The sequence below is a fragment of the Homalodisca vitripennis genome, chromosome X (genome assembly GCF_021130785.1).
Source record: "Homalodisca vitripennis isolate AUS2020 chromosome X, UT_GWSS_2.1, whole genome shotgun sequence".
Lineage (NCBI taxonomy): Eukaryota > Metazoa > Arthropoda > Insecta > Hemiptera > Cicadellidae > Homalodisca > Homalodisca vitripennis.
Window position 1 is genome coordinate 15,527,771 of NC_060215.1, and position 16,193 is coordinate 15,543,963.

The 16,193-nt window shown below is 32.2% G+C and overlaps 1 protein-coding gene across 3 annotated transcripts in view; it reads right to left on the bottom strand.

Moving 5' to 3' along the window:
* Nucleotides 1–14,980, bottom strand: part of LOC124368725 (chromosome-associated kinesin KIF4A-like) — a 45,439-nt gene extending 30,459 nt beyond the window's left edge. For 2 of the 3 annotated variants that reach the window (XM_046826042.1, XM_046826040.1), the window contains exons 1-6: nucleotides 14,743–14,980; nucleotides 8,684–8,730; nucleotides 6,066–6,249; nucleotides 4,173–4,318; nucleotides 3,196–3,339; nucleotides 1,151–1,313 (exon numbers count right to left, since the gene is read on the bottom strand). In XM_046826042.1, coding sequence (XP_046681998.1) covers nucleotides 1,151–1,313; nucleotides 3,196–3,339; nucleotides 4,173–4,318; nucleotides 6,066–6,249; nucleotides 8,684–8,716 — 670 coding nt within the window. In that variant the 5' untranslated portion in view covers nucleotides 8,717–8,730; nucleotides 14,743–14,980. The remainder of the gene's footprint in view (nucleotides 1–1,150; nucleotides 1,314–3,195; nucleotides 3,340–4,172; nucleotides 4,319–6,065; nucleotides 6,250–8,683; nucleotides 8,731–14,742) is intronic. The other variant, XM_046826041.1, reaches the window with a different exon arrangement.
* Nucleotides 14,981–16,193: the final 1,213 nt, after the last annotated feature.

Here is a 16,193-nt window from a genome sequence, read left to right on the forward strand (position 1 = left end):
GTAATTATCAGTTTAACTGAACATCCCAGTTATACCCAAATAGCACCAAGAAAAACTAAACTTATGAACACTGAAATAAACAGATGGACTTACAGCCATAGATGAGGTGAGGGGGATTCTTGTAACAACATGAAAATTTGTATAGCAATTTATGACTATGTTTCTAGCACACTTGCTGACCTTCAGTTTGATTTATGGAGTTGCTTCATATTGAACTTTGAGTTAGAGAGGCAAACTGAAGGGAAACTTATAGAGGTCCATTTAGCTCAAACTTTCAGTTAAGGGGGGTTAATATAAAGTTCCAGAAAATGGAAAAGTCATTGTATAAAGGTGTTTATTACAAAATATTCCAGTTTTACATGTGAAATTACCATTGCTTGTTATGAGAAGTACACGGGAATTTGAAAAAAAACTTGACTAATCAAGGATTTTGTGTTATTTAAAGAAAAGAAAGAAACACTTCTTTTTTGAGGCAAAATTAGGACCATATGGTCCTTTCTTACATTTAACCTCTTTAGGGTCGAGTTATCTAGGTTTGAATGTATGATGTTGTCAATGAAATATCCTCTTGCACTACTAATTTTATAACCATAACTACAAATACTGATATTTAAATTTTTTGAATAAGGTGAATGTGTCAGTATTAGGTAACAGGATGGTTTGGAACATTTGCCATTTGTTTATGTAAATAAAAATACTGAATCATTTGCATTTTAGATGCACACTATCTCTGCTTCAGAGCGATGAATAAGTTTACAAAATAAAACATTTTACTTTTTAAGTTATTTGCCCATTTGTGGTGGAGGTAACTGCGTTTTGTTGGAACAGAGTACTTCCGTATGTTTTTTATTTATTTGTGTTTTTTTAATACTAAAAAATAGCAATTACTTGTAATGTAACAATCCAGTTCCCTACCCAGTCCTCATGAGTAAAATATAGAATATAACATTACTAGTTTATTCTAATCATGATTATCAATCATCATTACATTTATAACCTATCAAAATATTTTAAGTAGTAAACAACCAATAAAAAGTATTTTATTGGAATTCTTAGGAGAAGTTGTACGAAGAATTCCAAAGGTTGAACATTAGTGATTAATAACGTAAAAATTAACTAGCCTACAAATCATATAAAAATGATCAGAAACCTCTATAAACAGGATGATGAAGTTCAAGCTTGACGATCACGCTTGTTGGATGAGTTAGATTTTCAGACACTTGACGATTTGCCATGGCCACTTGCAACAGATTTATCACATCTCGTGGACATTCACACCGGACAGTAGTGGCACCACACACAGTCAAATCCCCCTGAGGAAATATCATCTATTCAAATTTGATAGTGCCAACTGGAATATTCACGCTCTTTTTAAATTTAAGATCAATTGCATTTGATGACAATACATATCAATGTATCATGTGACCACGTATCAATGTATCATGATTAGGAATAAATTGTTGCCTATTAACAAGACTCTGCATTTGTCAACAAATTCATTTCGGCCCGCATTCCACTTTTTTTAATTTTAATAGTGTTTTTTTTATATATATATATATATATATATATATATATATATATACAAATAGAAATGTTGAGCTAATTAAGTCAAGAAAGTTATTGTTACAAAATATGTTTGAATACTTGGAACCAAATTTGTATCACCTTATACATGCACATACAAACACACACAAAAAAACAAAAAATAAATTTAAAAAAAACTAAAGAATAAAGAATAAACATTTACACAATATTGCGTTTTCAACAATGATAATAAGGTTTTACCAAGAAATAACTGGGATATTTTAAATGGTACCATATGATGGGGTTTACCTATAACCATGTGAGAACTGTATTTCATTCCATGCACAATATGTGTGAAATTGGATGCCTGAAAAACCATTGAGAGCATGTGCAGGTATGTGCATGAACGCATGAAGGAAGAAAAGTTGAATGTAATCATTAAGGATGTGTATATATGGGATCTGGCTGAATAATAACCAAACATTTTCTAGCCAGACAACACACTGTAGAGTCACATGTCAGCTTCCCTTTACATTCCCTCTACATCCACCACTCAGTCAGATCATGATATTTAGACTTACTGTGTTTAGCCTACAATCCCAGATCCTTTTTCATATTCACTGTTAACACAAAACTAATTCTTTGATAGCAAAGTTGTCTTCAAAATCACTGACACTTTTAGCATTATCATCCAAGCTGTCTTCTAAAACAGCATTTATATCTAGTTTTGGCCCAAAAAATCCTTATCCACTGTGACAAGTTCTGTTAAAAATACTGATCCAACACAAGTTTTAGGACGATGAAAACTGTTGTTATTTTTCTGGTTCATACCTTTGAAGTGACTACTTTTTTCTGAGGGTTGTACTGCAAAAGATGAAGGTAAAAATAGAGAAAATACAATTGTTTTACAAATGAATTGTAAGTATATTATTAAAAAAAGACATACATATACATTTTTATCCTACTTTGTTTGTTTTGCTTACAGTTAAATTACTATAAGAATATAAAATAATTTGACTCTAGGAAACAACATTATTCAGTTTCTTGCAGAATTTTACATAAAAGTACAAAATTTAATTTGATTGATTGGAAAATAAAGATAAAAACACAATTAAACAAAACAACTTACAAAATACCCAACTTTGAGGGTTAAAACACATATTACATTTTGAACTGACTTACATTTTACAGTTTGTGGTAAAACTTCAAACAGCAAATTGGCAACACTTCAAATTATGTTTTAGTTCACAATATGAATAAAACAAATATAAAATACATACTTTATAGGTATCAATTTAAGTTTGGGCTTGTAGTCTTCCCAGCTACAAATATGAGTTATTTGTTAGTGATCATTGTGCAGTTAGGTTGCCAAGTTTTTATGTTTCAATCTCGAGGAAATGTAAACTTTTTGTTATTATGCAGTGATTTTCAGGATTATCATCTGGTATTCCAAAAACATGAATACCAGCCGTTCCCAAAGAAATACAATAAATAATCTGAATATCTTTGGAATTTGGGACTATCAAGCAGAGAAACAACATGTACATATTAATGTGAGTGTAATTAATTTATCATTATTGATGATCATGACCATCTCATACCTTTAATATTGATCATGCGATGAATTAAATAGATTTACTAATATTTAAAGCTTACCGTATAGGAACTCACCTTTTCGCCTGGTACCAGCATGAAACGGTTATTTTTAGTATCCAACAGGTCTCTCAGACCTTTATCAAACACCTCAAAAATACTCATCTCCAGTTTGATCAATGATGATATATTGTTATTGTCCGGGAAAAACACATTAGGTGGCTGAAAATGAGTTTTCCTGTATTAATCGAGAGAACGACTAGTAGAAAATTAAATATTTTTAAATCACTGAATTTGAAACAGTTTAGTTGAAAAATACCTTATTTATATTCAAATGTACATTTCATAAAATATATGTATTTACAAAACCAAAATCTATATAGAGTACAAAGTGAGTGTAATTACATGACTGTATTCATTCAAATTCCCTGCACAAACAAAGTCATAAAAGTAATTTATACTATTAAATGTAAACAAGATAATTAAACAAATACAGTAAATACAATGAATGTAATTTACAAATTTTATACACATACTTTAAAAATAAAATATTAACAAATGTATTTGTTATTAAATTAAATCTGGAACGTTAATGTTCTCCATGACCAATATACCCACTTACCCTTAAGATTATGTGATGTTTTTAACAATAATTTATACAAAACAGATACTAAAAAAAATAAAATAATCACTGATTCACAGTAGTGTCACTGATTTACATTTGGCCCGTACACAATACAAATTTCCTGATGAACGATCGATTTTATATAAGCTGGTAGGTTTGTTTTGAGTGAAAAAAAGTTTCTTAAGAGCAACAGATAAAAAGTAAAAGGTGTTCAAAACATTTGCTCAAATGATTATTTTCTGTTAATTAGAGAGTTCATTATAAGAAATACACATCAGTTATTTTTTGAATTTTCGTTGATTGTGAAAAAGTTGAATAATAAACTGACACCTAGATTTTTTTTGCAGTTTTGCCAATGGAAGTACACTGCCACCTGGTTCATTTTAACCACCACAGGGGTTTATAAGCTACCCTGCAGAATCACACTTACCTCCAAATTTGAGAATAGATACGTTGCAGCTCGGGGCAACATACCAAAATGGGCTTCACTGTCAATGCAATGCAGTCCTGGGCCAAACAATGTGAAAGATTTCCCACTGTAGTGGTCCCCAAAAGCAATAACTGATATGTTCTCCCCTGAAAATAAATGTTACATTACAACGTGGTCCACGACTTGCACATCTACTGGCAATAATTAAGGTTTGAAAATTACACAAGATATTTACAACAGTGACGTAGGCACATAAATGGTTATAGTAGCTGCTAAATTCATGGCTATTTACAATCATGATTGTTAGCTAGGATGTTTGGTTAAATATATTTTCCGTACATCAAAGTTTCTTTATTTTGTTCTTCTGATAAAGAGGAGTTTTTGTCCCGTGTCTTCCTGCAAGAATACAATAAGAAAAAAGAGAAATTCGGATGCCCAGTTGGAATGCTGAAGTGGTCATTATGACATCACTCACTTGGTCCAAACTCACAGTATTACGTCACTACATTGTCTTTTTTTTACACTGACTAAGAAATCTATGTTACATCACCAGTAAATATATGATTAAGAAATTCATTATGGCGCCGGGTAAGAATTATTAGAGCTGAAACTATTTTGTTCGAACTTATCAGTCAGCAGTTTCGATACACATTGGGCACAAAACTTAACGATATTTAATTTTTTTAGCAGTCAAATTTTTATGACTATAGTTCTTGATATCTGTGAAAATATGCTTTGTAAGATCTGTGATTTGTGAACCTTCAATTTTCCCTGACCTTATGAATGGTTTGTTGTCGCTAACCCACTAGTTTCTTCTCCAAAAGATGTGTTATCAGGTCTGGTAAAAATCCAACTTACATTCTGGTGTACTCAAAAACCGGGTTGTATCTCTTATCAAAATGTTACACGCATGATAAGAGATCCTGATTTCCTGAATCGAACTCTAAGCCTGTTTATAAGGTGAACACTGTACATTTTAGGCCTGTGCAATCTATCTAACAAAGGTCTTTTCAAAATGTTATTTTCAGTCAAGAGTTGGAAAACTTCATTCGGAGATCCATTACGGTGACCGAATGAAACTTAAACAGTAAAACACTGCATCACAGCTACTACCGCTTTTACCGCTTACAGTGACTGCTCGTATAGTGGCCGTGGCCCAAGACAATCGGTCAGCAGACTTTAATTGTCAAATGGATTGTTATGCTTAGGGGGCTTGCCGCGACACAGGGGTGGAGCTAACCAAAGGTAAACTCCACTACACGAGTGGAGGCAACTGGAATTAGATGAGGCTCGCAAATATGTGTCGGTTTCATTTACAGTTTCACGGACCACGTCGCGTAAAATACAATGTTTTGAGATTAATCAGGTCCTAATTCAAGGAGGTGTCAAATTATTTTTTGATTTCATAAGTTCTTAGAAACGTTACACATTGTTGAGATTTTCCCGGTTTTACAGAAAGATTCTTGGCTTATTCCCTAGTCCACTGACTTCCCGGGTTATTCCCGTTTTCCCGGTCAGGTCAGGCCACCCTGGGTAACTTATTTTTTGAACGACCCTTTTTATATATATATATATATATATATATATATATATATATATATATATATATATATATATATATGCATATATATAGGCATAATTTGTGGAATTATATAATAACATTCTAATTACTGTCATGTAATCTTATTACAACTTTAAATATAATTTGATGAAGATAATATAAAATGAATAATATGTGGTCAAAACTCACTATATTTTGTGAAAACAATACATAGCAAGTAGAACTGACTCTTTTTTCTAAAATTTCTACATGAGAATTCCCGCCTGAATGTTCATTCAATTGATACCTTTTGTATGAAATATGTATATAAATATAAAAATTATAATATCTACCTTTAATAAAGAGATCCAATTTATGTTTGACGGTGCTGTAGAAGAATTCATCCTGGTTAACTTGACAGCCAAAGACAAGGTCAGAAACAGTTGCTAGTAGAGTAGGCCCACATCGCAACACATTGCTCATTGGATACGAATCAAAACAACAGTTGTTTTCAACTGTTTGGAAGGGTGGGCGAACCTAATACGCAAAAATGGATTAACTAGTTGTATTAACAAAACACACACACACACACACACACACGTTATAAATCATTAACTACTTATTAAACCAAACAGTTCCTAAAAAAAGTGTCCTCTATAAAAGAAAAGCATTACTAAACATTTTTATTCCTTGAATTAAACTTATGGAAATTAATTTTGTGATATTGAACAGTTCTTCCAGCAAAAGTAGCCTACACATTTGTATTCATCCATTATTTTCTGTAGTTATTTATTTCACCACACGACTTTATTTTAAATACCTTATTATTAGTCTATATATGGGAGCTAGTTTATGGAATTACTTACCAATGGATTTCAAGATGTGTGAAATAAGCAACTTTGAGAAAGTGAAGAAATGGTAATTTGGCTAATTCAATTTATACAGTGGAAGAATATTCAATAAAAAATGACAAATGAAATGGACTGAAATAGCTTTATAAAATTGATAGTGTTTATACATACTGATTTCATTTCATTTAGTTTCTCTCATAATTTTGTGGGTACTTTGGGATTATACCGACCACACCCAGACATGAATCGTTATTTGACATTTTGCTTCTACTGATTACTAGATTAGCGTAGAACAATATTTCGTCAATATAAAACAGGAATTGTCTTATCGCAAACCCCTCCCCACCCTCAGACAGAGGTCAAAGTCGAGCGGTCTAATAGATAACGTGATTGCAGAGAGTCTCGCCGCCCGTTCAGCTGGTGCGTCGCTTTGTTGTACTTCCGTGTTTTACCTCTACATTTCTCCAAACACAAAAATTCAACAAAAACAAACATTACCAAACTAAAAATAAACTCTTTATTGAAAAAACACTCAAAACTTGTTTTTATTCTTGATCACATTCCGCCACCCAAAATGCGAGTGCCTCCGGCCATCAGCGCAGGCTTCGGTGCTGCATAGGCTTCGGCAGCACCTTTGGTGCTGCCGAAGCCCGCGCTGATGTCGACGAAAGAAAAACATCCCTCGAGATAGTACCTATCAGTAAAATATCAAATTCTAGAGGGGCTGATCAGAAATATAAATTGAATTGTAATGGAAAGGCAATTATGTACCGTGCAAATCATGTGATGCCGCGCCCTGCCCTAATCGGGATTATCGAGAAAGATAAGATAACAGCGACAACAATACCGATCACAATACCTGGAAATGCTTGTAATTATGTAATTAAACAGTTGTTTTTTCGTTCTATTATGTTTGTTTCTATAAATTTATATTTTTGTGTTCTTCATACTGGTGTGGTCGGTATAATCCCAAAGTACCATTTTGTGTAACCTGACACTAGTAAGCAACCTCTAGTGCCGTTGTATGCAACCTAAACCTGTTCAGATAACTCTTATAAATACAAAAGTAAATATTTTCACTATTAAAATCATTGTGGGAAAAACTGTTTCTTAATTTATTTAATGACGAATAACAGGGAATTTAATTGTTAAATGTCTCTTGGTATTAGGGACACTATCCTTTCTTTATAGAATTATTTTCATTACATTTTAATACTGAGATATGGAAAGTAATAATAAAGTGTTTTAAATAGTTTAAATGTACGAGTTCAATTTTTGTAATAGTTAAAACCCACAAGCTGTAATACACACAAAAAATAAACGAATTAAATAAAACACATTGTACAATTTTTGTAGCTCAAGTTTTCAAACTAAAAAAAAAAAAAAAACAAACAAATGTTAACCTGCTCCACTTCTTCCAATTAAGCATCAGAGGTATGACACTGTCACAGACTTAACTCAACAGCTCAAAATTCTATGATTTTTAGTGTTTAGTGCTTAAGAACTTTTAATTTATCATTAGACTACATCAAATTTATAGATTAGGCAAAAATGAGTGTAAGTAAACTCAACATTCACATTGAATCAGAACTCTTCAACAGCTGTGTTATATTTTCATAATGTTTCACAATGCGGTTTAGCAAATAAATTTCAATAATCCTAAAAATTTCTTGAAAATTTACCAAAACACTAATTTTTAAACTGAGTTACTAGTAGAGAAATTGATATAAAAACAATTGGTCGGATACAAATTGTGGATTTGTTTATTGTAGTGAGTTTTGGAATTATATCAATCATATTTTGATTTAGTTTTAAAATGTTTATTCTCACATAACAACTTTCCGTGCAAAAACTATATATTAGTGCTATATTTGTAACCCATATATCACCATGTTGTACAGCAAAAACTAAACTGAATCCTCACTGGCTCCACATAAAAAAAAGTTTCTACAGCTACGTAGCAGTTGCTATGTTTAATTTATATCAATAACAACAAAACATTCAGTGTGAGAAAAGTCTGAAGCAAATAGCACCAACTAATATTAAATTAAAACAAAAATATTTCTTAAAAATCAGGCAAATGATTTTTGCCCGGTCACAAGAATTAAGTGTATACGTACCCTAACAGCAGTTGTCATAGACAACCTACTCATTCTTGTATTCGGTCCTGTAAACAAAAAATAATTATTAATATAAACAGTACATGCATTGATCGGCAAATTAAAAATAATCTAACACTGACAATCAGAGTGGTACAGGTTAGCACAATCAACCACAATTAAGGTAAATGAGTTTGACTCCTAGAGGGACCAATTACAACAGATAGATATTTTACACAATACCTAGCCTAGGTAAATTTGCCAGACTTCAACTCGCAAATAAATCAATCTTCACATAAACTTTTGTTTTTCTTATTTTAATTTATATAAATTGCTTTATTTTAAAGCAAACCTGAGAACGAATAACAACTTTTCTGAGACAGACACTCACAGGATAACGATGACATACTCAGAATCAAGTATTTCTGTGTATAATTTTTTTTTTTTCTCTCTCTCTCCTTTATTACATGAACATAAAGTACAGTAATAGTGTCATACAAAATTCAAAATGTCATACAAGTAAAAATGGTCACATATTTTATGTCATTCAATATTAGTGCAGTTCTTTCTCAGCTTGGCGTTGTCAGGAACTCTTCAAGGGTGTATATTGGTCTTTTCACTAGGTAGTCTTGAAGTCCTTTCTTGAGTCGATTTCCTGATAGGTTTCTGATGTTTTCTGGGAGCACTTTGCAGTGATGTTAAAGAGTTAACATAAAGTTCTTCTGCTGAGTCATCTTTTATTAAAAGGGTTGTGTCATCCGCATACATTAGACAGTGAGTGCTGTTGTTTTGGAGAAATGACGGAAAGTCGTTAGTAAACAGGATGAACAATATAGGGCCTAGCACAGATCCCTGAGGAACTCCTCTGGTAATTGGTTGCAGATTAGATCTGACTGTGCGACACCGGATGTGATAGATTGTAACTCTACAACTTGAGATCTTCCATTTAGATAGCTTACAAACCATTTGTTTGAAATGTCTCTAATTCCCAGGGTTAATAGTTTTTTTGAGATCAGACTGTGCCCCAAGCAGTCAAAAGCCTTGCTATAATCTAAAAATAGAGGTGTAACATATTTTTCATCATAACATATTTTTGGATCCGCAACGGACTTGAAAACTGAACGCTTTTATGTGAAGCCTGAAGATGGTTAGTTTGAGTGAAAACCATTAACCCTTTAAGCGTCATGAAAAATTGGACCTGATCTTTGACAAAGTTACAATTTTTTAAATTTACAATGTGTAAAGTTAAATTTATTTTCGTTTCTGTATGTCAAAATAGAGTTATTTAACGGTAAATAAAATTTTTTTTAGCCCTTTTTGGATTTCCTAGGCTAATTTTTAACTTTTGAGAATATCGTAGAGTAGCAGTGTAGTTGTCACTAATATTTTTATCATTTATTCAGTAAGTAGGGGAATGAAACACAGTTTTTATAGATAAACATATACTATATTACAAACCAATAAAATTAGAAAAATACAAAAATAGACAAACAGTGTTTATTTGGTGGCGGGCTGTCACAACTGACATTCCGCGCGTCTACCGCAAGCCACTGTTATCGCGTGGACTTTGAACCTTCTTATCGCTCGGCAACCTGTAGGACGGCCTTGCGGGGCTTGAATTATGTTTCTTGCTTTCTGATAACATCCTTATGACCGCAGTAAAATATTAAAAAGTTTGGGGTTGACCAAGTAATTGCTCAGAATTACCAAATCTTCAAATTCCGAATCGTCTGGATTCGCCATTCACACACGAATAATGGTAAAAAAACACTAAATAAATACTGGAAACTGCTGTATATAATATGAATAATTTACTTTAAGAAAAGAATATAACACAACAGAAAATTAGCGATAACCGACATACATATGCGTGTACCGGACGCTTCTCACTAACTGACTAGATGCCTTGACGGGAGCTCCCGTCAATGACTTTGTGAAAGGCGTGGGGCCACGCCCGCTAGACAGTGTTTGGCCAATTAGAAGCAACTGCTACTCCCATTGTAACAGAATTCGAGGCAGGGCAACCCGTCTGTATGTCGCATGACTACTAGAACCATCTAGCAGCAAAATATTCAACTAACATAGCAGTAAGAAAATAAAGAATGCAAAAACGCGAATCCACGGCAATAACGTTTTGAGCTTGTAGTGGCCCTCCGCGGATCCGTGTCAATAACGCTGGAAAGGTTAATAAACAAACTATTACAAGACATTTACCCTATAACCGGTATTCGACGACCTTCCTCTTATTTATGGCATATCTCAACCAGCGTCTCAATCTATTCCATTGATTAGCATCAGTGCTCATATAGTCGAAAACCACATTTTATATAACATTGGAAAACGTGATGAACAGTTGAATAACGTGATAGATGTATTTATTTCTTCCTTTATGTTAATTAAAGCTAGTGATGACAGTACATTCATGTGTGCAGTGTAACTAATGTTAGTTTTGTCGCCAGCACTTGGACTTGTTATAATAACGGTTTTAAGGTTAAGTATATCGTGTTTATTGATTTATCGTTTGATACTTGTATTTGTGCAGTTATATTAAATGGTCCCGAGTGTGTTGTGATGTCACTGATGGTTTTATGCTAAGTTTATGTTACCACGGTGACAAAATATGATTTTCAAGTATTATTTCCAGTTTATCTACAATATGTCACAAATGTTTTAAATATTCACATAACACTATACATATATTCTAAAACTAGAACCAATTTAGAACGTTTTGGTTATCTTGGAATTTTTTTATTTATTCACATAATCTATCTAGAACGATATTTCACAAATTAGAAGGAAAATTTGAAATATTTACAGGAAGGATTTATATAAAATCATAGCATTTTCTAGGTCATTGTAAAAATTATATCAAATATATGTAGGTTTACGGTAAACAAAGATGTTTTTACACATTTTATAATAAAAGTCTGTAAATCACACAAAAACAGCCTTAAACTGAGTTTTTAATTATTTTACTTTTTTCTTTATTTTAAATTTACAATAAAGAACTTTGCCTATTATCTATTTTCTATTAGTTCCAATACACCATAACCTTTCGATACAACCTAATAGTATCAGCAAAGACTCAACATGAACTTGAAGTAGCTGCTTATACGCAATTGTCAAGTATCCAACAGTAGTTTTGGACAATGATTTAATATTGAACATAGAAAAACAAAATAGAAATAAACTTCAACCTCAAATTTTATGAGATAACAATAGTATTGAGCAACTAGAGAATATCAAATATTTGGGTTTAAACCTTGATGTTAACCGGATAAATATATCAACCAAAATATATATAACATTAATTCTGGGCTGTATGCTCAAAGGCACATGTCATATTTTTGTGACATACCTGTTCCGATAACTATTATCATGCCTATGTTCAATCTCATATATCTTATGGTATATGTCTAATGAGCTTCTTCTCAAAATATTAATAAGATTCTCCTTTTGCAAAAAAGTCATAAGAATAATATTAAATTTAAAACAGGACGACTCTGAAAAACAGCATTTTTAAAACCTCCAAAATTTTAACAATTTATGGCCTATATATTCTGTATGTTAAACAACAACACAATTGTTTCAAATCATATGATAAGCCACATCCATACAATACAAGGAATAAAAATTATACAGTACTGCCTCAACACAAACTGGATTTTATAAAGAAAAAGACAGCGTACTCAGGAGTAAATTTTAACACATTCCTAAGCATTACTGATATATAAGATAAAAATAGATTTAGAAAGGTTTCGAAGGACTATATTGTTTGTATGGTTTTGTATCCCTTACAGGAACTTTGCTGTCAGTAATATTTTAGTATTTTACCTCATTTATTTCTTATAGAGTATTACAATGTTAATAGGCCTAGTTAATTATCTATTTAATTCAATTGACACTATTCAATGTACAGAATGTGCAAACATGAATAAAGATTGTTGTCTATTGTCAACTGAGCTTCTAGTTTGGCCACAATATGACATTGGCTGATCTTGTTGAGAGCTTTGCTTACAAAATGTCATGTACAGCATCATCCTGGCCTCGTCTAACTAATTAAATTTTATATTTATACTTATAGATCATACTTTTGGTTTTTATAATGGGCTCAAATTAAGCCAGGCAAACAGTCAAATTATTAATTTTTCTACACGATCAAATTCTGAGGAAAATGTTAAATGCAAAGATATAGAAGTGGTGTCTTCTGCAAGGATTTTGGGTGTTGTAGTATAGGCTACAGCTATATTGACTGGAAGTCTCATATTACTTTTTAGGCAGGTAAACTAAGCTCCGCTCTTAAGAGTCTTAAAACCAGTTGTTAACTCTAATACGCTAAAGGCTGTATATTTCGCATACGTATATACTCCCATGTGAAATGTAGAGTGATGTTTTAGTAGGGCAACTCTGTAGTCTAACACAAAGAACTCAAAACAGAATTAATTTGAGTTGTGTTTCAGTTGCATTACAATGAATCATGCAAACAAATCTTCAAGGACATGAAATTTTAACACTGCCTCGTATTTACTTTTACAAAATGCTATCATTTTACAGGGTAAATATTAATAAGACTACTCATAAGTCACTCGCCACTACCGGTTAAGACATGCCAACTAAGGTCTACAAAACGATCAAAATAGTACGGGAAGTTTTAGCAACTAAATTATAGTAAATCATCCAGATTTTTGGGAGTTGTTTCGGTACATATTTTGGTATACTTTGGCCACTTTACATAATTTGATGATTTTTCAAGAAGAAAATGGTTAAAAAGTAAATTTACAAAAACAATAAAAACAAATTTCAGAAAGGTCAACATTCGAAAAATCTCGTAAAAAGGACTAGTAGTTGAACGGACTGACAGTAATGCATTCGGCCATCAGCGCGGCATACAGCAATACAGTGCTGCCCCCGCACTAATAGCAATGAACGAAAAACATCCCTCAAGATAGTACTGATTAATATCTATACAATTCCAAGAGGTTAATCACTAGTGGTTGAAAACTAAAAATATTAAAAACTCACCTATCCATATTATTGTATGTAGCAGAGCAATTGGCAAAATTGTCACTAAGCGCTACCATAGAAGCACACAAAGAATTTTTGTTCACATTACAAAGTAAAACATAACAACATAGCATCTTTTCTGTCCATTCTGACAGAATAATACGTAATATACTTTAAGGTGCAATCACGGCACTAACTTTTACATTGAATATACAGAAAAACACCACTATGTAATGACTACTTAGCTGTAATATTACTATGCAACCAAATCTAATCAATCAGGATAAGTAATGTGTCATAGATGTGCAAAATCCAACAGAATCCAAATAACAATGGAAAAACAATGAATAATTTTCACCAGGGAGGTAGAATGATAATAGTAGAATCTGTGACCAAAATGATGAAAAACTCTAAAATTACCTTCAACTTCAGTTGGTAACTAGACCTATTCTCATGTTTAAAGTTTCACATGAATGTTGAGAACCTTGATATCCTCTCTCCTTAAAGCTACCCCTCCTTAGTTTGTTTTCCTTCCCCATCCAGAAACCTCGATCCCTCACGGTCCTTTAGATCAATGGAGTAATAAAAATATAACCTAAAATTAAAACACCAATAATTTTTGAGAAATTTATGTTTTGCAACTGCCTAAACATACTATCTGGAAATGAAATATACTATTTTAAGAACTTGTTAAAGGGGTTTTTGATAATTTTAGATAATGTGGCTTAATAAACATTATCCCATACCTGATAAAACAAAATGCGTTTGAAAGGGTTTATAATGCAACATTTATATTTGACCACTTTCACATTCAACTCCAGGACCACTAAACAATGCAATAGGTATAACCTAAACCAATGATAATTTTAACTTTACTACAGGTAGCCTATCCCATCTTTACTAATTAAGAAAATATAATTAGCATATCTTCCAACCAAAAAGTCTGCAACTTACATCAAGAAAAAAATAAAACTATTTAATTAATTATGAATTCAATCGGCACGTAATCAAAAATTAACATAATGATCGTAAAATCATAATAATAACAAATGTTATTATAAGTAATCTATACTGACCAAAAATCGTAAATAATAGGCTGCCCAATTCTCACATTTCTCTGTAGTAAATTAGGCAAAACGCCTTGAAAATAGAAATTGATAATCCAAATTCCAATCCAATTCACACGATGTCCATTATATCCATATTTATTTTCATCTCTTAAATTCTAATAACTTTAATTTGAAAACCACAAACCTCTGCAATACTAATACATCACAAATTTATTTGGATAATCACAGTTCATACTTCACTATCCATTTGACTAACGCTTTTTAGACCAAGTTGGCCAATATATGTTACAAAAATTACCCACAAAGCTACTCGCAAATTACCAACATCAAAAACACCTTGCTACTATAAAATATACATACTAAAATAAAATATACATTAGCATGAAACCATACTTTGCACTTATTTCAGAAAATAATGAAGCGACGATAGTGGAAATACAGTGGGCCAAAAATTATGTTAATATTAAATACTAGAACAACGACCCCTGCATTGTTAAAAAGCAAAATACGCCTACCTAACAACGGTAAGCAAGATAAAACGAACTGTCTCTTTAAAAAAAAGTCGATGGTCTTAAAAGTAAACTTACAGAGTTGTTGCAGTCTTTATTTCTTATGATGTCGTGAATGTGGTTAAAAGAAACCCATCTCCTAACAATCGGGACTCCCAGCAAGGAGTACCTAAATGTACTGATTTCACGAATGACCGAACCACTCTACCTCTGTTGACTGACTACTTAGTAGAGACAAGTAGTGGAGGTTACATAATTCCATATTTTGGACTGCATGACACTGAACAAACATTTTAACACGTTCTGCACTCACCTATCTATTTCAGAGCTCACCTACAAAGAGAATTGTTACATCAGACTTGCCTAAATGGTTCTCCAGTGAGTTGAAGAATCTGGTGATAAAGAAAAAAAATATTTTAAGAAATGTATTGTTACATTAAACCTCGTTTATACTAAGGGGTTTAAAAAATTGAGAAGAGAGTGTAAAGTTCTCGTTTCCGAATGTTATGGAGTGAATATTAGGAACATTGAAAAGAAATGAAATTAAATGAAATGAAAAATGCCTTTATTTACAGAGGCGAAGTTAGGACTTAAAAGTCCTCTCTACCACTTAACCTCCAAAAAAAAAGAAAAAAAAATAGTATTCCTCATTCTATTAAATCCTTTTGATTACATATTCACAGCCTGAAATATACCTCTACTACAGATGGTAGATTCAACAAATAAACGCTATCTGAGGAGGTAACATGCAAACAGGCTTAAGTCACACAAAAATCAAAGTTGAGTTAGATGTGCCAATGCATTGTTCTGTTGTAGCCAAAGTGGGTTATTCTATCTTATTCATTCACAAAAAGTTATTTCCAGTGGTAAAAGCATGTCAAAAACCTCCTTTACATGCAAAACAACTTATTTCCACTGTACTGGTTCATGCAAACCAACTTATTTGCA